The 25,000-nt window shown below is 50.0% G+C and overlaps 2 protein-coding genes across 7 annotated transcripts in view; both read left to right on the top strand.

The window, feature by feature from the left end:
• tmcc1a (transmembrane and coiled-coil domain family 1a) overlaps window positions 1-15,987 on the top strand; it is a 38,139-nt gene extending 22,152 nt beyond the window's left edge. For 4 of the 6 annotated variants that reach the window (XM_068729785.1, XM_068729786.1, XM_068729787.1 and 1 more), the window contains 4 exons: window positions 10,370-10,627; window positions 10,827-11,518; window positions 12,660-12,795; window positions 13,868-15,987. In XM_068729785.1, the coding sequence (XP_068585886.1) occupies window positions 10,370-10,627; window positions 10,827-11,518; window positions 12,660-12,795; window positions 13,868-14,182 (1,401 nt within the window). In that variant the 3' untranslated portion in view covers window positions 14,183-15,987. Of the gene's footprint in view, window positions 1-6,186; window positions 7,108-9,324; window positions 9,554-10,369; window positions 10,628-10,826; window positions 11,519-12,659; window positions 12,796-13,867 lie in introns of those variants that run through there. The other 2 variants (XM_068729791.1, XM_068729788.1) reach the window with 2 other exon arrangements.
• Window positions 15,988-18,105: 2,118 nt separating this feature from the next.
• The window catches only part of plxnd1 (plexin D1), a 65,910-nt gene continuing 59,015 nt past the window's right edge, over window positions 18,106-25,000 (top strand). Inside the window, exons 1-2 of the mRNA XM_068729736.1 lie at window positions 18,106-19,547; window positions 21,410-21,586. Coding sequence (XP_068585837.1) covers window positions 18,336-19,547; window positions 21,410-21,586 — 1,389 coding nt within the window. The 5' untranslated portion in view covers window positions 18,106-18,335. The remainder of the gene's footprint in view (window positions 19,548-21,409; window positions 21,587-25,000) is intronic.

Genomic DNA, 25,000 nt, shown 5'->3' on the forward strand with positions numbered 1-25,000 from the left:
CTTCATAACAAATGATCTAAGCTCCATGGTGTGAAATGGTTCCTGTCTCCTTAGTGGGCGTGGTCATGTTCATCTCTCCCTCCTCATTTGATATGTTGTGAAGGTTGTGTGGATGGACGAAAGCAGATTGGGTTATATTTGCATAATGTATTTATACATATATGTTTTTCCTAGCATTACAAAAATGTGTTTTCTACGGCCTCAGAACGTTAGTTGCCAGATCTCCAGAGACTGTGTTGCTGAACAACGTCAATCTTCTGAGTTGGCTTGTGAAAGATGGGTCTATGGAGCGAAATAATCTGTCATAATCTGTGTTCTCCCATTGGAATGAACAGACTCAGGACCTGCCGCTAGTCTCCTGAAGGGGCGTGGCGATGATGAAACCCACAGAAACAGAAACAGGACGCTGACTCTCAGTACGCCGTCTCCCTTCTGAACGTCTCTGGTGGACGGTTTGGTGTGTCTGACACGGAGGTTGATGGAGGAAATCACTCAGCTCTGATCTTCACTGATCATTGTGAGCTCAGTTTTGGAAGTTGACGTCAGTACACAGACAGTCCGTGGCGTCGTTGGATCATCTGGACGCCCTCTGAAGTTGTCATTAGTTAATAGCTGTCGAGCGCCGATGAGAACGTCCTGTTAGAGAAATGACAGTCCTCGTTATCTTGTCCCCTTGTTGTGAAATCTAGTGCTTCCTAGTGGCCTAATTCACACAGTGAAGTCCTGCTTAAACTTACCCAAAACAGTCAACAAGTCTGCTCCAACGTAGGGTCACCCCGGGGCCACAGTGAGTGAGTACTGAGTACTGAGTACTGAGTACTGAGTACTGAGTACTGAGTACTGAGTACTGGGTCTGGATGGAAACAAGAAAACTGAGAAGGAGCCAGACCAAATAATCATTCAGGGCCAAAGAGCGTTGGTCTGTTTGTTCTAGATTCTTCATCTTCCTGCTGATGAATAGGCTGGCAGGGTGTTCGGTTCTGCATTCCGCCCCGTGGTGCTCTGGGTATTGTACAGCATCCAGCCAGATAAACTTGCACATTTTGGGCCAGTGCCCTTTCTGTCTTCATGTTGCATAACCACAAGCAGCTCCAACAAACACCAACAAACACCAACCACCAGGAGCATTGTCTCTGCTTATCCACTGCTTCCCTTCACACACACACACACACACACACACACACACACACACACACACACACACACACACACACACACACACACACTGGGCGGGGCCTCTCCTCTCTATTAGCTTACAGTATGTGAAGACCCATCTACTTATTCAACATATGTACTTCATTCATTGACTGACCTGTGACCAGCTGTGTGGTCTTTCTTTAGTAATGAAACATTCAACATGCTGTTCTCCGGTATGTGTCCACTCCAGGCTCCTCCTCTTGTTGTTGTTGTTGTTGTTGTTGTTGTTGTTGTCGTTCTACTTCCTGCCTGGCTCTGGTAGATGCCAGTATTGGAGTTGGCTTCCAAGATGTTTCACGCTCTCTGCCCTCGCCAGTCATAATGGCCCCTGTGTGTAAAGTGCCCAGTGGTTTATGTAACTGCTAATAGGGCCGTTGATTATACTGGAGCTCAGACTAGGCAGCACTGGACAGCCAGCGTTGGACAGGGGGGCTTCTTTTTATGGGTTCCGTATTGTTCTGCAGGGCCTGAGCCCCGAGTCATGGTTGTCTCCTCTCTCAGGCTTGAATTACCCTCATTCCATGCAGACAAAGCTCTCGCTCTTCTGCCTTTACGTAACCTCCCACACCCACACGCCACGCCATACCGCCTCACCAGCTCTGATCACACGGGGCGGACTGTGGTGTTGGTTTGGTTATTTCTACACATACATAATTAATGGAGCAATGAATCCTCAGAAAACCTGGAAGCATCACGTAGTCCCATACCAACGGCTTGATGTTTCACTCTCACTCTCTGTCACTCAATCCACCGATCCTCCGGTCCCAGTCCAGTTCCATCAGAGCCGGCCTCTTCCCTCCGTCTTCTGGAGTCTTCCAGAACTTTTTTGGCAGCGTATCGCCGGCCTGGCCTCAGTTCAGCACCAGGCTCTGTGAGCTCTGAAACAGACACATACGTTTAGGTTTTCAATAACAACGATGAAGCTGCACAACATCGTCTTCTTCTCGGCTCCTTTATTTACTCATGTCAGTAGTGTAAGAAAATGTTCACGTCATGTAACATAATGATTCACATTCTAAACTGACATTAGCCTTCAAAGTCTGAAGTGTCTCCATAACGTTTTCTGAAAGCGATACTCGGTTGCATTTTTGCGTGGTTGTCACATATGTTCTGTGTTCCCATTCGTTGCAACAGGAGCCGCTCTGCTAGGTGACACGATACCGTCGTGGCCTGAAGTCCTGCTGCCGGCTGCGTCGTATAACTAGATAAGCGCTCCAGCTCTGGATTGGTTCCAGCACCAGTTCAGCAGGTCCTGTCCTCTCAACACGTGACAAAGAAAGAGATGCTGTGTTGCAATGGGTTCATCACATTGAGCCATTGTGTTGTTCTGCAAAGCACATCCGTCTCAAACCAGTTACATTAGATTCCATTAGAATCATTTTACCATTTGTATCCTCTCACATGAACATTCATCTATTGTGAGTTCTATGAATGAACCTAATTGCCGCTGCAATTCAACTCTAATTCACAACTCTGATCTCTGTAGAACATGTCTACATTTAACTCTGTTTATAAAGGAACAGTTTGCAACATTAAGGGGGAAATGGAATATATATATACATATATTAATAAGTATGTTTTCTTCAGTGTGTGTGTTTTTGTTACCATAGAATGAGCTCTTCACGTCTGCATACGGAGCGGCTCCTCTTCAGTCCAAATCTCACCTACAAATTGGACCTCAGTGTCCAAGGAATCATATTGGAGTTGAAGATGCAGTTTTGAATATGGTTCTAATAACACACGCAGAGATAAATAGATTCTCCTGTCGTAGTTAACGTGTTTCAACAGTCACAGCTGATGTGGCTCTAATGAGGTAAAACAGACCTGGAGGAACAAACTCCATTTTCTTTTTGTCCTCTCGAGCATCAGTCACTTCTCAGCCCCCCCCCCCCCCCCCCCCCCCCCTTGTCACTGCGCAGCCAGTCTGCTATTCAAGGCATGTTATTGAGACATGCTAGCAGTGAGTGCGTAAAGACGTCCTGAGTCACCCTGAGAGAGTATTCCTGGACTGACGGGAGCTGCCGGGGCCCACATGGCCTCCATAGACCTCAGACCTCAGACCTCAGACCAGAATGAGAGCAGAGAGTGATTGTAATGCATCCGTGTCTGACAGGAACTGGTCAGTTCAGATCTGGTGTGGGTTTCCCTTAAGTGACTAATGACTGACCGTCTGTAAGAAACATACCGTATGAGGATCTGAACTTTTATTAAAGTATGATGCACATTTACGTCACACCAGCTGTTCCTCAGTTCAAACTTATACCGTCATAAGTGTTTACTAACACCACACAAACGTATTATTACACAGTAATAAGTATTATTATATTTACTTTACTGCCAGATGTAACTAACCACAAATAAGACTTGACACTTCTGTTCAGTAATGATGTAAACTGGAACAACTGGTTAAAGTCGTACCTACATGTATAGAGGGTTGGTAGTTACTTTATTAAAGCAGTTATTTTGAGCAGCATGTTCAGCTCGTGACGCCTCCGTGACTTCCTGTTTACGTAGCTGATTGCTCTTGATCATTTTTTACACCATGTTCAGCCGTAACTTTCTGTTGCCGGGTGAATCCTGGGCTCAGACTTTAAACGGCTGCCTCCGAGTGTCACATCGATTTAACGCCGGGGTCAAACCTTCGCGTCACACACTCGCATTCCCACCCGAGCACGTTGGGTTTGTCCTCCTTTACATAAGCAGCCTTTTCCCTAAATCCTACCCTCTCTTTCCCGGGCCCTGAACTCCTCCCGCGCTCTCATTAAAGCCTGTATTCATGCCCCCCCCCCCCCCCCCCCCCCCCCCCCCAGCTTCTTTAGCGGTCCTTGTCCTGCCTTACCCCCCACGCTCCCTGCTTTCCTCTTTCTCCCTAATTGGTTTGTACACTTCTCCAAAGCGACGGCTCTCGAACACAATGATTTTATGGTGGAGAACAAAAGCGCCAAAGCTCCTAAAAAACAGTGTTTGTTGGAGTGTTTGAACAGGAATTTGCATGTTTTAAGGCCGTGAAGGTGACCAGCTTCAAGTGTGATCACCAACAGTGACCTCATGTCCAACTGAAGATCCTCTCTGGGTTGTAGTTGATGTTTTATTACCTGCTGGGAGGCGGTTGTGACAGTTTCCCTGCAGTAAATGGTTGTAATGAACTGTGAACAGGATTAGGCTTCTAGTAACCGTTATCGCCTTGCCGTTGCTGTGACATTGCAGGAACATTACCAAAGCCGCGTTGGACATTTGTCGTCGGTGGATAAGCACCTCTGTGACGCAGTCATAAGCTAAAGTCATGTGTGCACACATATGCACAGTTTTGAATAGCAGCTTTGTAATCATCATATGACCGTGTGCTCTGTGTAAGCTGGGATTTTAGGGGGTTTTTTCCTCGGGTGCAAGTTTGTTTTTCATCGATCGGCAGCAGAAGAAGAAGAAGAAGGAGAAGAAGAAGGAGAAGAAGAAGGAGAAGGAGACGTTTTTGGGCAGTGGAAAGAGATTCGTTAACATGATCACTCAGGACGCTGATTGGCTGCGACAATCAAACTGGGAGATAATTGAAAGGCGGGAGCTGAAGACTTTCCTCGCTCTCTGCCTGAACTAGCCGCTGTTTAGGAGCAGAGCTGGCCTAGAAACTCAGACAGAAGAAAAGACCCCCCCCCCACTTCCCCTCCTCCCTTCACAAAGCTTTCTCACAACCCCTCTTTCCTCTGCTCCCTCTCTCGCTCCGTCTCCCTCTCACTGACAGCTCCTGGTGGGCTCCTTTTTCTGCTCCCTCGCTCCCTCACATCCGTCCTCTGGGTCTCTGCCTCTCTCTTCTCCCTCTGAGGCTTCCTATCCCCGACGGACTCTTTGAACACTTAACTTCACAGTAAACTCTTCCTTCTTTTAAACCCCCGCCGCCATCCAGCCCCCTTGGAGTCTTCATCCGATTAACCGCCTCGGCTCTGACACCCCAAACCCACATCAGACGGACCCTTTGCTCCAGAGGAGTCCTTGTTCTCCCACCAATGCACTCTGTCTGCAGGAGTCGTGCTCAGCGGAGCGTGTGTGTGTGTGTGTGTGTGTGTGTGTGTGTGTGTGTGTGTGTGTGTGTGTGTGTGTGTGTGTGTGTGTGTGTGTGTGTGTGTGTGTGTGTGTGTGTGTGTGTGTGTGTGTGTGTGTGTGCTCTATAGGCTTCTCCGCCAGACGCGTATTTGGCACTGAAGCTTGCTCGTGGGCTTTGAGGAGCGGCTGCTCTGTGAACCGGCAGCACAACACTCTCTAGACTCCACAGCTACCAATAGTCACGCTTCATTGCCGCAGGAACTGCATTCTCTATGGATTCTGGACGTTCAATCGAGCCACCGGTAGTTCCTGAGATTCTCTAAGTCAAGGGGACCCGTTGTCCGGTGGACTTTGAGTCAAGTGGACTTTGTTTGGGGGACGCGTCCTGAGTGATGACTTCTTCCTCTCTCCCGCTGGCTGTGGTCGTCTCCCGAGGGACACGCAAACAGACAGACGGACCGAACGAGAATCTCTGATTCAGGCCGCTCGCGCATGCTCCTCCCCGCCATGGAGGTCATCCTCAACCTGGTAACCGCCGACGCCGCCGACGCCGCCGACGCCGCTGACGCCGCTCCACTTCCTGCTCCCGCCACCGTGAGTCTCCACCTGCTCTTCACTCCTGTTTTGACTCGCTTTATTCACTTCCTCAAAGACTCAAGCTACTGTCATGAATCCAGCACACGTATGTCATGTGACTGCTCACCTGTTGGGTGTTCTGTGTTTTGGAGCTAAAGAAGGTCTTGAGAGCATTAAAGGTGTTTCAGAACTTGGGAGCCACGAAATGTGGCAGGAGACCAATCTCTTGGTGGTTGAAACCATACGGATGTAAAGTCTTTGTTGTGATAGAGGAGACTGTTTCCCTCCAGACCTGCACTCTCAGCCGATGTGTTTCTTTTATTTCGGATGTGAAAACGAAGGGCTTTTCACACCCTCTGCATTCCTTAGGAAATGCACTGGCAGGCATTGTGTGTGTGTGTGTGTGTGTGTGTGTGTGTGTGTGTGTGTGTGTGTGTGTGTGTGTGTGTGTGTGTGTGTCGTGTATGATCAGTAGTTTGTGTTGTGCTTTGTGTTAATTCGTGGGTGAATGTGTTGAGTAAACTGCCATCACATGGAGTTGTGTCATTATTTTCCATATCTGGTGAATGGGGCTCGTTGGACTCCTTCAGGGGAAACATTCACAGTCTTTTGTTTGACTTTCAGCGCTGCTTAGTTTAACGCGCCTGTGTGGGAACTGAAAACATGAGGAAATGAGAAGGGGTCTGCAGGACAGGAGGATATTTGTCACATGCACTTCACTTCGCTCTACCACACGCATCATGAACCGATCTGTTTTTATCTGTTTGATAAAAGACATCACCATCGCTACGTAATGCCAATTTCTGCTATGACAACGGCTTTCTGATTGACTGCAGGGTTAAAGATCGAAGCGACTAATCGGGAGTGTGAAGTTCAGTCCGTCGGATGATTGGCTTCGATGCCTCCCGAGTGATAAGGTCAGAGAGATACGCGAGGCACAAATGCAGAGAGGACGGCTGTGACGTGTAAAATGACTGTCTGCAGGTGGATGGGTCACAGACGTTACTCGGGCGCAGCGCTAAGCGTACGCCTCCCGACCCCGGTTCTAGCGTCCGCCATGGATCCGAGGTCCCGTCGCTCGAGGATATTGCACTCTGTAGATAAGCGAGGTTGGAGAAGCAGCTCACCCAGCCGGCCGATGTGCTCGACCTCCTCCTGTACTTCAGAGAAGGCTGTGAGAGGAGAGGTGTAGAGCAGATCTCCCAGAGAGAATCCTCCAGCTGTAGTGTTGCTCTCGCATCTTCGGCACAAGAAACACGAGCTGACGTCACAGGAATGCGAGGCGTGACGACCAACAAGGTACTGCACTTTTGCACATTTGCACATACAAATTGACCGTTTGTGTAAAAGAAAATAGTGTAACTCGACCAAAAACAGTTTGTATTCAAAACAATCTCAGGTCAGCTCAACTCAGTGGTTTATGCCTGCCGTGTTTACGCTGAACACTGTATTAAAGAGCATTATGTAAGCTGTAAGTCTTCAACAGGGGGGTGTTTGTTTCACTCTTAAACATGTGGTGTAGAATTCTTCGTCTTCTAACATTAAGCAGCAGTCAAGGATAGAAACGGGGTTCGCCCTGAACATTTACTGAACCTGAACTCAGCCGATCTAACAGCAAACTTAAAGGAGGCGTACACAATGAAAGGAAGGAGAACTGATGAGTCTTCTGACGGCATCAGCCCACTTTCTGCTCTCTGACCTGCGGGTGGTGGAGATGGGGCAGCACCAGATGTTCCGGTCGCGTGCATCTAATTATGCCCGATGCGTATCTGACGACGTCGACCCCGTAAAGCTTCCTGACTGCCTGCTTGTGTGAGACGTGTGGGCCGCAGCTCTGAGTGGTCGGGTCTGGCTTTTCCCAGGCCCAACAGGTGGATCCAGGGTGAGTCAGGGCTCCAACTAGCTGTACTGGGATCAGAGGCTGTTGCGCAGACCAGGCTTCTTTCGGACAGGGGTGGGGTGAGAACAGACTCCTTCCTGTGTGGAGTAGGTTCTTCTTTGTTGTCCTTTCTACTGATAAAGTCTAATCAGATTAGGGTCAGCCCCCCCCCCCCCCTCATTAGGCTACACCGGCTCCAGTGATGCAGTGCCTGTCGCTTCTTGCTCCAGTGGCTCAGCTCGGCTCTGTTAACGCTGGCAAATTAGCCTAATCCTTCAGCTCGCCATCTTTAATTACGTGCACGATTAGCCGCGGAAAAACTCCACCGTTTGGGGAGGACACTGATCAGGCAGGCGGTGTGTTCGCTCTCCTATCTGAGGCGTCAGAGCGCCGGGGATGACCGGCAGCATACAGAGTGAGATCATAAGTGGTCAGTCAGCGGTCATAAAGAAGGTGAGCCGTGAAACGGGACACGCCCTCGTAAAACCACGTGACGGAGCAGCTGAGCGGGTCCCCCGCTGAGAGGATGTGTTAGTGATCAGTGAGAGGCCGGTGATTCGGTGCCAGTGTTCACAGATCACTTCTTCTTATCACGACGTCTCGGAGCTCTATCTGCTCTGTGTCGCAGGCTGTGCTCCGGTCCAAAGGCTCCTGCCGACTCGTCCTTTGCCCTCTTTATCTACCGTATGCGTTTTAAATTATTCAGATAACGGAGTCATCTGTAAGACCACAGCAGACTGTGGAGTGTTCATATGGATGAAACCAGCACTTCATTCATGCCCCCCCCCCCCCCCCATGAAGCTATTAATACTGTTTTGTTTATAGACGGGAGCAGACCAGGTGCCGCCGTGAAACGTCGCCTCGTGGTTCTTTCTCTCGGGCTGATCTAGTTCTGTGATTCACTCGGCTGCCCGTCAAGAGGGTTTGATCGAGTGTGGACTCACAGCGCACTCATCAGCTGTTGGCTTGATTGACTCGTGGTTTTCTCCTGTGAAACGCTGTCGTACGGTGATCAGAGTGATGCAAAAACAGTTCATGTTCTTAAGACTGAACAACCTAAAAACAATGTAGACGTTTTCCCTCCACTCAAAGGAATGTGTGTGTGTGTGTGTGTGTGTGTGTGTGTGTGTGTGTGTGTGTGTGTGTGTGTGTGTGTGTGTGTGTGTGTGTGTGTGTGTGTGTGTGTGTGTGTGTGTGTGTTGATTAAAGGATAACTCTTCACACATTGACTGATTGTCACCTTCTCTTTGATCATTTAATGAATCATTTAATGAATCATTTAATGAATGATTCTTCAACATATTGTAAAACAAGCTTCCTCTCTTGGTGCCTGTGTGAGATGCATGGAGTAAACATTGTAACATGTACTTCTTATGGAGGAGAAATACTCTAAGTACAACTGTACTTCATTGTGCTGAAGTGCAGTACTCGTGTATTACTGTAGTCGTGGTAGTGACGGACAGCAGCGGTATGTAACGCTGCTGGTCTCTCAGTGAACCAGTGAACGGGAAGAGGATCGCTATTTGTGCTCCCGGGTGACGATGATTGACGGCTGCCCGCCGCGCGGCTCAGAGGGTGACGTCACCCCTCAGCTGTGAGGGGAGGAGGAAGGTGGGCGGGGCTTCGAGCTCTGCCCGGCTCGCGGAGCTTTCAGGTGCGCTTCAACTTTCACAACAGAGCCCGGAGAGCTGGAGCCACGGCAGCCCGGCGGAAACCCCCCCGAGGACCCGGAGCGGGTTTCAATTTAATTTAATCATCTGTTGAACTTCAACAAAGCGCGAGGACACCGGATGAAAACACGCTGCTAGTCTTCAGTTTGAGGGGAACATGCACTGGGAACAGTTCCTCCGTTTGACCAATGGAAAGGTGAGCGGCTTTTAGCGCGTGGACTTATTTAAATAATATAAAAATAAAAAGCAGAGCTGGCTCATCTGTGTTCACTTCCTACTGTCCGTCAGAGGGAACCTTTAACGTGGAGCTTTGCTCTGTGGTTGTGTCATCCGGTAGTCATGCAGGTGAGCCTCTGCTGTGTTTTGACCTGTTATGGTAATAAGGTGAAGGTGAATGTCTCTCCTGGTCCTTCATGGCTTTGTATTTAGTATTGTGTGTGGGTGGCTCGTGAGCCCCACGGTGTGCTGTGAAGTTCAGCTGCTTGTTTTGTGTACATGAGTACCTGATGCATCAGGAGCTCCAGTGTCTCCTCCTCAGAGGCAGAGTTCAGTTAGATTTAGAAAACCTTGTTTAGTTTCTTTGTTTTTTACACAAATGCTCTGTGCTCAGTGTCGGAACAACCGGACAAACATTCTCAATGTGTGAAACGACTGTGAACAAAAGTCTGATATGCTGTCAGTCTTGTCCTTTACCGTCGCTCCCTGAACAAATAGAGGTAGAGATTAGGCTCCTGTCTGCTGTGGATTCACACTTATTGACGAGTGTTGAGTTTCGTATGGATGTTTCTCTTTCCACTTTCTTTTCTGTGTAAATGAAGTTTAAAAATGACATCTTCCTCTTCAGAGAAGCTGACCGTGAGTGGCCTTTTCAAGCGACTCATTAGCCTCCCTTTTTGGCGACGGGCTGCAGAAGCCTTTTTTTTTGCCGCCTGTCAGCAAAATGACATCCTCAATATGCGGCTCACACTTTTCCTTCCCTTTTTTATCCCCCCCCCCCCCCCGTCTCTCTCAGATCGACCGGCTGGAGGTGAGCGGGCTCGGCCAGACGCCCCTGGCTGTGTCCTGCGGGGCGGACGGCTCGTTCCCGGGAGGCGAGGACGCCACCCCCGACCCTCAGCGCACGAAGCAGGCGATCGCTCAGCTGCAGCAGAAAATCCTCAAGCTCACCGAGCAGATCAAGATCGAGCAGACGGCGAGGGACGACAACGTGGCCGAGTACCTCAAGCTGGCCAACAATGCCGACAAGCAGCAAAGCACACGCATCAAACAGGTGAGGAGAGGAGCCGTGTGTTAAGGAGAGACGGAATCTAGTCTGGGGTTCTATTTGTAACGGGCTTATGTGACAGTCAGTGCATTAACACGGAACCTGATTCGCGTTGTTTGAGTATTACATGTATTACAGTGGAGTGGGTTATTGCAGTGTAACGCTTCTTCCCCTCACTAATCAAAACCCGTTCTGTGGCCGTCAGGTTTTCGAGAAGAAGAACCAGAAGTCGGCGCAGAGCATCCAGCAGCTGCAGAGGAAGCTGGAGCACTACCACCGGAAGCTGCGGGAGGTGGAGCACAACGGGATCCCGCGCCAGCCCAAGGATGTCCTGCGGGACATGCAGCAGGGCCTGAAGGACGTCGGAGCCAAAGTCACCGGCTTCAGCGAAGGCGTGGTGGACAGCGTGAAGGGAGGCCTCTCCAGCATCTCCCAGGCCACCCACTCCGCCGCCGGGGCCGTCGTCTCCAAGCCCCGGGAGATCGCGTCGCTGATTCGCAACAAATTCGGCAGCGCCGACAACATCCCGTCGCTCAAAGACTCTCTGGACGACCCCTCGGTGGAGGAAGGCGTGACGGGGGCCGGCGTACGTTCGCTGGGCGGCGCCGGGCACCACCTCCAGCCGAGTCCCAGGTACGGCAGCGAGGACGACTGCTCCAGCGCCACGTCGGGCTCGGCCGGGGCCAACAGCACCACGGGGGCCCCCGGAGGTCCCCCGAGTTCCAGGGGCAACACGCTGGAGAGGAGCCAGAGCTCCGGCCTGGACATGCTGCTGCAGGAGGTGCAGGAGCTGAGGGAGGGCCAGGCGAGGCTGGAGGAGAACCTCGACAGTTTGAAGAGCCACTATCAGAGAGACTACACGGTTGTTATGCAAGCACTGCAGGAGGAGCGCTTCAGGTACGTAGAGAGTGTCATACGCTCCTAAAGCACTTTCTGTTTGGTCCTCTAACAATCTAAACGTGTGTGATCACAAAGAACAACTCTCCTGAGCTGTTCTATCAAAGCTGTAGATAAAAACAAGACCTGGACCTGGACCTCCTCTACACAAAGCAGAGAGGTGCTGCTCTTGTACTCCACCATTGTCATGTGCATTATGCAGATTTTGAGTGTTAGTCTCATTATCTTCTACGTGTCCCGCATTAACACGTCACTAGCTTCTGTCTAAAGGGACGGACACAGCTGCACAGCTCCTCCCACTGCTTTGATCTTTAACATCTCTGCTGTTATCAGACGTCTCTGTGCAGCTCTTGTTTGGGGTTTGTCTGTGGGCAGTTGGCTTTTAAAAACAGCACACACACACACACACACACACACTCACATTCCTCCAGAATGTCCTGACAAGAGGGCACCGAGATAAAGAGGGCAGGACAATGGAGGAGGAGGGGGGGGGTGAGCAAAAGGAACACAAGCATTTTTCTCCCTAAAATGTCCATCTGAGTCCAGAGACGTCTGTGTTTTGTCCTCTAAGACCAAAATAATGTGGACCAGAACAGAAGGACCACTGAGGAGCTTTCTTCAGCCGTCCTCCTGAGATCATTCATAAACCGTCATGTGACGTCACTGAATACTGAATCCATCGTTTCCATTCCTGAGAACAGACTAAAATACGACCTGAAATATTCAGTAAAATCTGTTGAAAAGGAAACAAAGTGAGACAAACACACATGGGTTTAGTCTAAAGTCTATTCTTGTCCTCGGCCGTCCATCCTGCCAAAACAAACATTAGTAGAGGCCGCTCTCCTCCTGCTGGCCGCCTCCCACCGGCCTCTCTCACTCCGCTGACTCTCTCTCTGATTGGCCGGTTGGATCGGCAGATGAGTAAGCGCTCTCTAATCTCGTCAGGAGCGAGTCACCCGTTCAGTCGGGAGCCGTGTGGTCAGACGCCCTCAGGGTCTGTTTCTGCTGCTTCCTGATCTTTGTCTAAGCTAATTATGCCACCAACTCTCACGTGTGTGTGTGTGTGTGTGTGTGTGTGTGTGTGTGTGTGTGTGTGTGTGTGTGTGTGTGTGTGTGTGTGTGTGTGTGTGTGTGTGTTCAGGTGTGAACGCCTGGAGGAGCAGCTGAACGACTTGACAGAACTCCACCAGAACGAGATCCTCAACCTGAAGCAGGAGCTGGCCAGCATGGAGGAGAAGATCGCCTACCAGTCCTACGAGAGAGCCCGAGACATACAGGTCTGTCCTCCGGGCCGACGTCCACAAGCACGAGTCACAGATACATCAATGGCTCCCAAAAATCACTTCAGTCCACATCACTGTCATTTAAATCTTCTGCTTCAAAAACCAGTCTGCCGTTCAAAATGGAGAGTCGATGAGAACGTTTAGAGGGTGAAGAGAGAGAGAGCTCAATTAAGTGGTTCTGGTCCTCTGAGCTGCTGAGTCACTGAAAGCTGTTAATTCCTGATGAACACACACACACACACACACACACAAGTGACTGCATTACAATTCATACGGAGACGGCAATGCGCCAACATTTTACACTTCGTCTTCTGACATTTTACTGACGCAAAAAGACGCAAAACACAGAGTTTAGTGAAACGTGTGGTCTGTGTCTGTGTGGTAGTTTTTATTTCAAAGTGTCAGAAGTCTATTTTCTTCCATGATGTCACTTTATGACGGTGGTGTTGTCACTACTCTACCTCTACCTGTAGTTGTCTGTCTCTCATCGTTCTGTAGTAGAGTCCATTTGGAGGTCCTGTGAGGACGAGTGTTAAAGAGAGCTTATAGCCTTAGTCTTTATTTTGCTTTTTTAAGTAGTGCTAAGCTAATTAGGTCTGCTCAGACTAGACGTCACGTTCAAGGTAGTCTCACACACACACACACCCTCCAGCAGCTACAGGCATGATCTCATTTGTCTATATTGACACTGTAAACAGGAAGATGAGACGGAGAATCCAGTCTGTCCGTCGTCCGTTCTGTTTTCTTCTAAACAGGAGCGTTTCCTCGTCATTGACTCACATCACTCCCGTCCTTTCCTGTCGTCCATCAGGGCTCAGGGTCTGTGTGTTTTTAGTTTGTGTGTCTGCCTGCGTGAAGTCTCTTTACAGTCTCAAGTCGCCCCTTGGCTGCAGTTCTTGTCCCTGGAAGCAGGGGGGCGGTAGAGGTCTATGAAATATACACCTGTGAACAGACGTTCATTCTGCAGTCCAGTCCAGTGAAGTGTCTCTGAGCGTGTTGTGGGTTTACTTCCCTCGTCTCTAAGGTGCCTTTGCTGACAGATTGTCCTTGTGTCCGTCCTCTGCAGGAGGCGCTGGAGGCGTGTCAGACCCGGATCTCTAAGATGGAGCTCCAGCAGCAGCAGCAGCAGGTCGTCCAGTTGGAGGGGCTGGAAAACGCCACGGCCCGGACCCTCCTGGGAAAACTCATCAACGTGCTGCTCGCCCTCATGGCCGTCCTGCTGGTCTTCGTCTCCACCGTGGCCAACTGCGTCGTCCCGCTGATGAGGACGCGCTCGCGCACGCTCTCCACCCTGCTCCTCATCCTCCTGCTGGCCTTCCTGTGGAGGAACTGGGACGCCCTGTCGGGGTTCACGCACCGCGCCCTGCAGCCCCCGGGATGACCGGGTCCTGAAAGAGCCAGCAACGCGTTGCTTTTATTCGACGCCCGGTGATGCAACTGTAGCTGCGATCGCGCAGGAAGTGTGAAGAACGCGGTCGCCGCCGCGCACAGAACACTCGGGCCGAGCACATTCGGACACGGCATCGAGCCGAAGCGGAAGAGGCGGAGCTAAGTGGAGAACACTCGTGGTCGTCTTTTAGGAAGGACGAGACTGTTTACATTTGTGAAGATGAACTCCTGCGTCGCTGTCCTCAGAATACAGCATCGCACTGTTTTTAAATCCTAGACTTTAATCCGTTTAATGTAATTATCTCTAATAATATGATGTTTTATTTTATTCAGTACCATGTAGCATTACGCTCCTCTCTCTCTCTACATGACGGGAGCGTAAGTCAGGGAACTGGGCTGGCGATTTGCTCCAAAGGCCCGGTCCACTTGTAGAGACGTGCGGATGTGATGAGTGCTTGATTGCCTTGAGGAAGGGAACTCTTTCCCGGCTGTGATTGGTAGATTTGAACCACGGCTGAAACCCTTCCTGGGAGTTGCTCCTTTCTTTCTTGCTGTGATGAACATGTGTTCATACAGAACACTTTTGAAGGACCGACCAGAACCTCTGAGAACCTCTGAGAGCCGGAGACGTTTTGTGCTTCCTGACCGTTTCTAATCTACGTTTTACTTATTTCCTTTTTTCTTTGTTTTTAATATTAAAACAAGAAAATCTGTTTCTTTATGGAGATTTATAACGGAAACACAAAGACAGAATGAGCTGCTCACCGTACAGCCGGCACATAAACACACAGAACATCTGGCCGTCGTTAGGCGAATACGATGCTGCTGCTTCTTTAAGAAAGATGACACAGGAACAGCCTTGTGTTTAAACACAACCTTTGTCCAGGTGAAATCGATTTGCCAGGATAATTGTCTCCCACTATCCGCCATATTTGATGCGATCAGGTCAGAAGGAGAGAGACCTCCGGTGCTTCTCCAGCTCCATCTCCACTGGAACAGGAACGCTGCTGCTTTATATCCACAGGGCGAGTCGTCCCCGCTGCCATGTCAGTCATCCCTCCGTGTCATCTCCTCCAGCCGTCTCTCACCGGTGATCAGCCGGTGCCAAACCTTCGTCTACCGGAGGACCCCTGGGCCTCCAAAGGGTCCGAGCTGAGGAGGAGGAGGAGGAGGAGGAGGCTCAGCGGGCGTCGCTTCTGTTCAGATCATGTGGTGAATGTCTCGCCTGAATGTCAAGGATTGGAGAATCTGAGCCCAGATCTTCAGACATGTGTTCCTCGGCTCCCGTCTTTCTCTTCTACTCTCTCTTTCTCTCATCAAGGACACAACAACGTGTTGAATAGTTCATTTCACGCCGAGGAGCTGATTTCCTAACAGATAGCGAGATCATTTTTTTGAACTGTACGGCTGCACTTTAGCACACGGTAGACGACACACGAGTCGGACTGCGGCTGTGAGGATCCTCTCGATGGAGACGCTCAGAGGCCGTCACTGTTCGGACGGAAGGCCTCGGAGGGATCCGAGGAGCGGACTCGGGTCGGGATCGTCCTCGTCTGGAGATGAAAACCCACGGAGAGGAACTCAAAACCTCGATTAACTCGATTCCTCTCGAGTCGAAACGTGCAATTTTAAAGCGGTAGATTCCATCGATCTGACTCGCTGTGAGAGTGAGCTGACCTTTGCCCTCGCAGTAACCCCTCATGATGTCGGGGTTGTGTGCTGAACCACTCCAGTGCCTTCTGATGTCCTTTTGTAAGTGTGAAATAAATAAATAAATAAAGTGCATTCCCGAACTAACTCGCGAGTCATCGCTATTTCTTAAAAGTAACGTGTTATAATTCATGTTTCTGTTGTTGTTGTTGTTGTTGTTGTTGTTGTTGTTGTTGTTGTTGTTGTTGGGGGGGGGGGTGCTTGTCTGCTTGAGGGCGTTCATTACTGCAGGATGGGATGATGCTACACATTACAGCTCTAAAAGTGTCCACTCTTGCAGGTTCGTCATGTAGCCACTAGGTGGAGATATCGTTCCTTGTCTGCCCCTTGTGCCCCCCCCCCCCATGTCTGTGAGAGGCCTCGTTGACTGTGAATGGTCCTCCATAGGAGGGAGGTGGAGGTCTGAACAGCAGGAGGTGTTGCACCTTATCAGGAAGGAAACAGGTTGGGTGGGAGGCCTCTTTAACCGCAGCCTTACTGCCAACAGGCAGAGTGGTGGGCCAGCAGGGACAATGTTTTCATTACACACTCCGGAGAGACCACGTCCCCCCTACACACACACACACACACACCACACACACACACACACACATACACATACACATACACATACACACACACACACACACACACACATTTAGATTAATTCCGTTGAACGCCGCTTGATTGAGCAGCACCAAACCGCAGCGCTCGGTCGCACCTCGCCCGGTGATATCTGATGCTGACAGCTTTGGCCCCGCACCGAGCCTTATCCCCGCAGGACCTCGTGTGCGCGCTTCCCAACCGCGCGCGCACGGTGTCGAGGCCGGATTGTGGCTCGTTCAGTGTGCTGGGGGGGGGGGGAGTGATGGAGGGGGTCATTATGTTGCACTTTATCAGAGCGCGTTCCTCCTCTCCTGTACACCGCCAGATTTTGATGCGCGTGGCTGTGCGCCAAGGTAAACACGGGGCGCGCTCATCTGCCCCGCTGAGAGCTGCGAGTGGTGGCGGAGAGGAGAGAGTTCATCCCCGCAGAGGAGTCCACAGCAAATAGGCGCAATCGATTGCGCACGATTTAGCTTCGACTTTAATTACTGCGCGTGTTCAGAGATAACACTTCACGGGCTGATTTATGCGGTGTCTGACACATCTGCGCTCATTCGCTTCTATTCCTAGACGTGAGCATATGCACACTTCATCCAGAGACCAAAAAAAATTGCTAAATATTCTTGCATTTCTGAGTGTGTGTGTGTGTGTGTGTGTGTGTGTGTGTGTGTGTGTGTGTGTGTGTGTGTGTGGGAGGTGGGGGGGCGGGGTGCGCATGTGTTGCGCTTGAATATTTATGAGGTAAAGAGCGCAAGAAAGCTGCGTTGGATGGATTTGAATGTCAAAAACCGGAAAGGTGCGCTGATGTGCCCATCTGGTAGCACTTTCACGCTGCTTACCGAGCCGTATGTGCCCAAAACGGAGCCCTCCGGATCTGCAGAACTAATCTGGGAGCCGAGGGATGAGGAGCTGCAGGAGGTGGGACGGTGACCCGTCATTAACCCCGAAGACGAGCGGAACCACGCTGTGTGTGTGTGTGTGTGTGTGTGTGTGTGTGTGTGTGTGTGTGTGTGTGTGTGTGTGTGTGTGTGTGTGTGTGTGGGGGGGGGGGTTCATCAAGTGGCCCATCTTGAAAGAAACAGCGGCTACATGGTCATTACGACTTCAGAGGATGAGCTCACATTGTAACATACATAAGTTCATATTAAGTAGTAAATATTAGACCCATAATATTTGATCTTGTGGATCAGAATGAAAAAAGTGTCATTCAGGTCAGATTATCTCTAATCAGAGATACATATAATAATTGTATTAAGGTGGCATTGAGACTTGTCCCCACTGCTCACAGTAGAGTCCACATTTGACTTAAATATATACTTTAATAGTTATTTATTCATGAATACATTTTTTAATAAACCGGCAAAAAAACATAATTACAACAAGTTTGATCAGCTCTGTGAAGGCGTGACAATGTGCAGGAACTGCGCGTCAACAAATCAACAAATGCCTCTTTCATCTCTATTGTTTAAAGACCTTTTAAAATATATATTTATATATATATATATATATATATATATATATATATATATATATATATATATATATATATATATATATATATATATATATATATATATATATATATATATATATATATATCTCATCGAGGTGTATTGTGGCTCTGGTGCGCCTCGGGAGAGAGGCTGCTGAGCTGCGCGGTGGGAAGAGAGGGACAGGGGAGGCAGCCTGAAGAGGAAGCACGACTCGCTTATCGCGTCATTCTGGTCCAGGCGTTGAGCAGGAAGCAGCCTTTCCTCTCGGATTGTCGCAGTAGGAACAAACAACACAATTTTGTCTTTGCTCAATGCACCCCTCGGCACAGAACACGCGGAAGCCGGTCAGAAGGAAAAATGCCTCCTTCGATAGCGATAGCTGCTCTGCTCCTCGGCGCCCTGGCTTTGGAGACGCGCCGGAGTGCCAGCGCGCTGCACGTCCAACAGGCGTTCGCGTCTCCAAATCAGACTAATAACTTCGCGGTGGACCCGGTGTCCAGGAAGGTCTACCTGGCCACCGTCAACACCGTCTACCAGCTGAACGGGACGTTGAGCGTCGAGGTGGAGAAGAGGACCGGCCCGGTGGAGGACAACCTGTTGTGCCACGCGCCGCAGCTGCCCCAGGCTCCGTGCGAGCATCCCAAATCCCTCACGGACAACCACAACAAGCTCCTGGAGCTGGACCGGGAGCAAGGGGTCGTGGTGGTGTGCGGGTCCGTGTACCAGGGCTTCTGCGAGCTCCGAAAGATGGAGAATATTTCGGAGATAGCGGTGGAGTTCCCGCACCAGGGCGAGAAGACGGTCTTCCCCAGCATGCTCAACATCGCCGCCAATCACCCGAACGCGTCCACGGTGGGGCTCATCTTCAGGAGCCACGGGGGGAACACCCGGCTCCTCGTCGGGGCCACTTACACAGGGGCCGGCACCCAGTTCTTCCCCAAGAACCACAGCAAGGAGGACCTGCGCTTTGAAAACACGCCGGAGATCGCGATCCGCTCCTTGAACATCAAGGATCTATCCCGACTGTTCACCTATGACATTAACCCTTCAGAGGACAACGTGTTCAAGATCAAACAAGACGTGAAGACCAAAAACAAGCTGAACTTCGTCCACGCGTTCATGCAGAAGACTTATTCCTACATCGCCTTCAACAACGACGCGAAAATGGGTCACAAGGAGAGCCAGCCCAACAGCATCCTCGCCCGGATCTGTCTGGACACCGAGAACCCCCGAAAGCCCAGCGGGCCGGAGAGCAGGAAGCTCACGGAGTCCTACATCCAGATGCCGCTGCAGTGTGGATTTAACGGGAACATTTACAACCGGCTGCTGTCCGTTTACCCCGCGGAGATCCACGCGGACGACGGGCGGAGCGCGGAGCCGTACCTGTTCGGAGTGTTCACCAAGGCGGACAGAAAGTCCGCGCTGTGCGCGTTCAAGTTTGGAGACATCGACGAGGAGATCCGACAGGGCCGCCGCAGCTGCTCCAACTCTCCCAGCAGCGACGTCCAGGTGCTGGACAGCGTCATCCAGGGCTCCGGGGCGGCCTGCATCCAGAAGGGGAACCTGGTGGTAAGAAGCTCACTGATCTCTTTAACGCAGAGATATTATATATATTTGTCTTCACGTGGTCGTGTTGTGTAAAAATGATCTTTTTATCAAGAGACATTAGATATAAAAGTCTAATTTGACAGAAACAATTAAGTAATCGACTAATTGAGGCGATCTGTCTGTTTGAGTCTGTCAGTATCTTGATGATGCAGAATAAGTGACATTTTATTAACACTTTATTCTCTCCACTCTTTGTTATTTTATGATTTATTTTAGGTTTTGATTTCATATTATGCATTATTGTGTAAACGTTTCCTCATTGGAGCCTGGAGGTGATTTGAAGTGTGGAGCTTGAGTGTAATTATGAACCATAATAAGCATACAACAGTTCTCCTCCTCCTCCTCCTTCATGGAGATCATTACACGAGTCGTGATCGACACGGTCCAACATGGACACACTCATGACTGCTGAATCTCTGCCAGCTCCCAGTCCTCCTCCTCCGGCCCGAGGCTCATGACTCGGGGAGAGGATCTCCCGGTTCACGGGTGGAGGTCACGCTAGCTGCAGAGATGCTCCCGAGCCGCGCTGGGGGTTATGGGAAGGGTGAAAGCAACCCTCGCATCCAGCAGCTAAGGGCCAAAAGACTCCTTTGTTTCCCAGTTAACCCTCAGACGTGTCTCCTTCTTTCTTTTTCCACGGAGTGTGTGCTGGTGACTATAAGCGGACCACAATATTAGTGAATAAAAGGCTGTCTTTGTAGTGAACACATGGCTGAATGTTATCTTGTCTCCTCCACTCGCATACCAAACAGAACATTCGCCCTGAAGGAGACTCTGTCTTTATGTTGAGCGGCGTCTGACGCCGTGCACCGTGTCACGGGAACGCCGTCACAATTCCATCTTTTTCCACTGTGGTCGTTCTGACAGACGGAGCTGAGGTCGGGGGGGGGGGGGGGGGGGGGTGTCGTGGGACCGCTGCGCCGTCAGGTCAGGAAGTCGCCCTCCGCTCCGGCACTGCCTTGTCGGCTGTGGCCCCGGGGCCACTTCTCCCGTGACCGGCTTTTCTGAACACTATCTCAATTGGCCCACAGGCCGTCTGGAAATAGAAACAGCTCAGTTCACAGTGGTGGTGGTGGAGGGGACCGCTTCAGTCTCCTCCTCTGGCTGTAGTGTTTGTCAGTTACTGTGTGAACTTATCTTTGTCTTCACCACAATCAACACGAATTACAAATAAGATGATATAAGAAACGGTGAAGAAACGTACTGTGAGAGCTCGGAGTTCAGATACGAGATCAAAAACAAGACAGATGTGCAAACTCAGCGAGACTACAGTAACGAGAGTCGTTCTTAAGTTTCACAGTTATGTTGCCACGGCCGCTGAAATGTGATCTTTTTGTGTTTGTAGTCGACAGTCTGAAGGCCGGCACTGAGGGAAAGCCAGACACAATTTATGATAAGAGACACAAGGCCGTGAGCAGAAGGGCCCGTGGGAACCGGCTCTACAAATATCCACTCTGCTTAATTCTTTCTCTGCTTCTTTTTCTTCGCCTTCGCCTTTTTGCACGCTCTGAAATATTCAGAGAATTCCCAACAGATCGCGGCGCTCGTCGAAGCATGGCACTAATGTTTTATCGCTGCCTGCTGAGGATTTGACAAAAGCAGAGTCTTATGAGTGTTGAAGACCCTTGTAAGCCCCTTTCAAGTATTCTGAGATGTCTAAAAAGTGATGTGGGGGAATGAGCGGCACCGTTGTGATCGCTGCTATCAGCTCTTGTTTTCCACTTTGCTTTCATCATGCGGCGCTCTGTTCTCTAATCTGCGTGTGCGCTTCCAGACGCCAGCTAACGAGCGTTGATCTCGCTCTCCTCTCGTCTGTGCTGTAGTTGCAGCCCGAGCAGCTGGACTGCGGTGCGGCCCACCTGCAGCACCCTCTGGCCCTGCGGAGGTCCCTGAGGGCCCTTCCTCTGGTGGAGTACACGGGTCTCACTTCAGTGTCTGTGGACAACGTACACAACCACACCGTGGTGTTTCTGGGAACCAGCAATGGACGACTTCGTAAGGTGAGACACACGAGAGAGAGCAGGATCTCACACACACACACACACACACACACACACACACACACACACACACACACACACAAACACACTAACTGGAGTGGGGCCAAGTCATTGTTTCGCAAAGTCACAAGTACGTCTTAAGTCTTTGCCCTCAAGTCCCGAGTCATGACTCAAGTTAAGCTAGGAGAATCAAGATGAGCCAAGTCCAAGTCAATAGTGACAAGTCCCAAGTCCTAAACTTTGAGTTTCGGGTCTTAAAGAAGTCAGACTTCTTAGTCTTTGTTAGTGAACATCCTTGATATCATGTTTCCCATCTTTCCCAATGGTTAATGGTTCTCTGTTGTAACTCGACGCTGTGGGATCGGTTCAAACCAAGTCGTTCTGGAGCGACGTGTTGTCCTGCAGAGGATGAATTAACATTAACGTTAGTTGATTCAGGAAATGACTTGATTTGTGGCACACTCTTTGAATGAGGGAGGAGGAAGCTAAGTCACGAGCACGGCGTTAAAGTCCAATCTCTTTTGATTTCATTAAGAGTCTAAAGTCATCACATTTGTGACTAGAGTGTGACTCAGGTCCAGTCACGTGACTCCAGTCTACGAGGTCTTCCTCCGTGGGTGAGCGGTCTGAACACAGCTGCAGCAGACGGCCTGACAGAAGTCAGTGTTGTTTTAATGTGAAGGAGCCTGTAACAGTGGAGCTGCTCTAATGTGGCCGCTGAGTCTTTCAGCAAACCAAACGTAGGTGTACGATGAAGGAATGTCTGCTTTCATCTCGTAGGTTCTCAGCCCCGTCACCCCCCCACTCATCCATGACCCATCACGGCCCATTAAGTAGTCCCAATCATGTGCTCCACTGGTCCTCAGACCTGGTTATTGTCTGAGAGATCACCAGAACGCCGTTTAACAAGAGCGGCTGACGAAGTATGACTCCATGTGTTGGTCTGCTTCCTCAGCATCTGCAGAGGTTCATGGGAAAAACACGGATCCCGTTCAATTAAGGGCATTCCTTAATTCTGTCTCAACAACATTCCTGGTCACCGCTGACCGAGCTGAGCTGACCGAGCTGAGCTGAGCTGAGCCGAGCTGAGCTGAGCCTGCGAGTAAAACTTAAACTCACTCCAAGAGCCGTCTGCTCCTGTGGTTTTACATTAGGCTGCTACCTTCTACATTAACACCAGTGAGCTGGAGGCGTGTTCCTCCCCAGCTGAGCATGCACTTATAGTTCCTGTATGCTTCATATCAGATGCACAACACTGTGTGTGTGTGTGTGTGTGTGTGTCTGTTTGTGTGTCTGTTTGCTTGATTGCAGGCTTGACTGTGTTTTTCGGTGTTTGACTTTGTCTGTAGGCCAGTGTGAGTGGTTTAGTGATTTCATGTGTTTACTCAGAGATGAACGCATACCCTGTGATTATGTGCTATATGTGTGTTCTCTCACAGTGTGTGTGTGTGTGTGTGTGTGTGTGTGTCAGCCTCGTTATATAGGACGCATGGTATTTAGTGTGACCTTGGGTAACAACATACTCTATGCTTTTTAGCTTTATGTGTCTTTTATTGTGTGTGTGTGTGTGTGTGTGTGTGTGTGTGAGCCCTGAGGATAGAGCTGTTTCAGAGGTTAATGGTGCTGTTAGTGTGTGTAATGTGATTCTGACTGTGAGTTTGGCTCAGACTAAACACAGGGGAACAGTGGTTGAGATTAAGTTAGGCCTCTGTTACTGTCTCTGAGAGGCCCTCACTGAAGTCATTTGTAATTACATGCATTTCTTAATGAAGTCTCTCCCTCCCCCATTACGGCTGACTTCCACCTTTGTGTCCCTCGCAGTGACCGTCTATTATCTCACGGTCCATCCTCCACTTCTCTGTCTCCTCTCGAATATGAAAGAACCTTTGATTCATTTCTGCAAACAAACAGACTTCATCTCGTTCTCCCTCTTGTCCTCCCATCTCTTTATTCTCTCTCCTTTACACACACGCACACACACACACACGCACACACACACACACACACACACACACACGCACACACACACGCACACACACACACACACACAGCAGCTGAGCACTCCTTAGTTGAATAGGGCCTTTCATCTCCAGGCAGATAGATAGAGAATGGAGTCAGAGCGACCTGCCAGGGCAGCAGGTGTTTTGTTGGTTGACCTGGTGGAGCACTGGGCCACAGCTCTCCTCACTCCTCCTCCTCCTCCTCCTCCTCCTCCTCCTCGCTGCTCCTATTCTGCTCCCTGTCCAGGTGTGTGGGCTTCTGTTTACCAGCTCCTCACTGTGTCACTCAGCGTATGTGTTTGCAGTCTCTCAGGTGTGGGGTGAAGACATAGCACAGCTGTTTTGCTATCTCCACGGCAGGAGTGTGTGTGTGTGTGTGTGTGTGTGTGTGTGTGTGTGTGTGTGTGTGTGTGTGTAGATGGGTAGGTGGTGTTGTTATAAAAGCGACAGTGATATTTGGAGGTTGAGATAATGCCTCTCGCAGGTTAAGCCAATGGTTTGCTAAGCTTCTGTCTGCTCTGGTTTAACATTAACTAGCAACATCTCAGCCTCAGTGGGTGGTGATAGTTTTGTGTGTGTGTGTGTGTGTGTGTGTGTGTGTGTGTGTGTGTGTGTGTGTGTGTGTGTGTGTGTGTGTGTGTGGTTGTGTGTGTGTGTGTGTGTGTGTGTGTGTGTGTGTGTGTGTGTGTGTGTGTGTGTGGTTGTGTGCTCAGCGGATGGAGAAGTGACGGAACCCGTGCTTGTCACCAGATGCTGGTCAGTTTGCCAGTTCCTCAGGATGTCTCCATTGAAGGGAGCTTTCACTGTCTGCGTGACAGGAAGTCTCACTCGGCACAGTTTGTTTTTGCTACACAGCTCTGTGTGTGTGTGTGTGTGTGTGTGTGTGTGTGTGTGTGTGTGTGTATATGTGTGTGTGTGTGTGTGCATATCTGTGTGCGTACGTGAGAACATGTCACCCGCTGTATTATCTAGAGCTGCAGGAAGGCCAGTGCGTAGATAAATCACTGCTCGGCAAAACCAGATTAGGCTCACAGCTCGAACAAAGGACCTCCTAAAATACTGTATGTTTGAGGCCTGGAAAACATTTAGAAATAGAACATAGGAGCATTAAGAGACGTACAGTTAACAGAACCTGCCAGCTACTGCATGTAAATAGGTTGATCTATAAGTGCTGACTTGTGTATCTCAGTCAGGTTCAGACCTAAAGTTTCCACACAAAGGATGAGTTTATCTTCCTCAAACACCTTGTTGCTCGCTAGCAGTTCCTCCGAGTGGAGAGCGATGCTGGTGGGGATTGCAGGTGGAGGAGGAGAATAAGAAAACACCTGGTCCTGAATTTGAACTGAGTTGCTCGATCAACAGAAAAGCTGCTGCGTTTCTATCGAGTTCTCTTTGTGAAGCAAAATGTCGCTCG

The sequence above is a fragment of the Cebidichthys violaceus genome, unplaced genomic scaffold, assembly GCF_023349555.1.
Source record: "Cebidichthys violaceus isolate CVI_PGR_0920_01 unplaced genomic scaffold, fCebVio1.0.p SCAF_47, whole genome shotgun sequence".
In the NCBI taxonomy this organism is placed as follows: Eukaryota; Metazoa; Chordata; class Actinopteri; order Perciformes; family Stichaeidae; genus Cebidichthys; species Cebidichthys violaceus.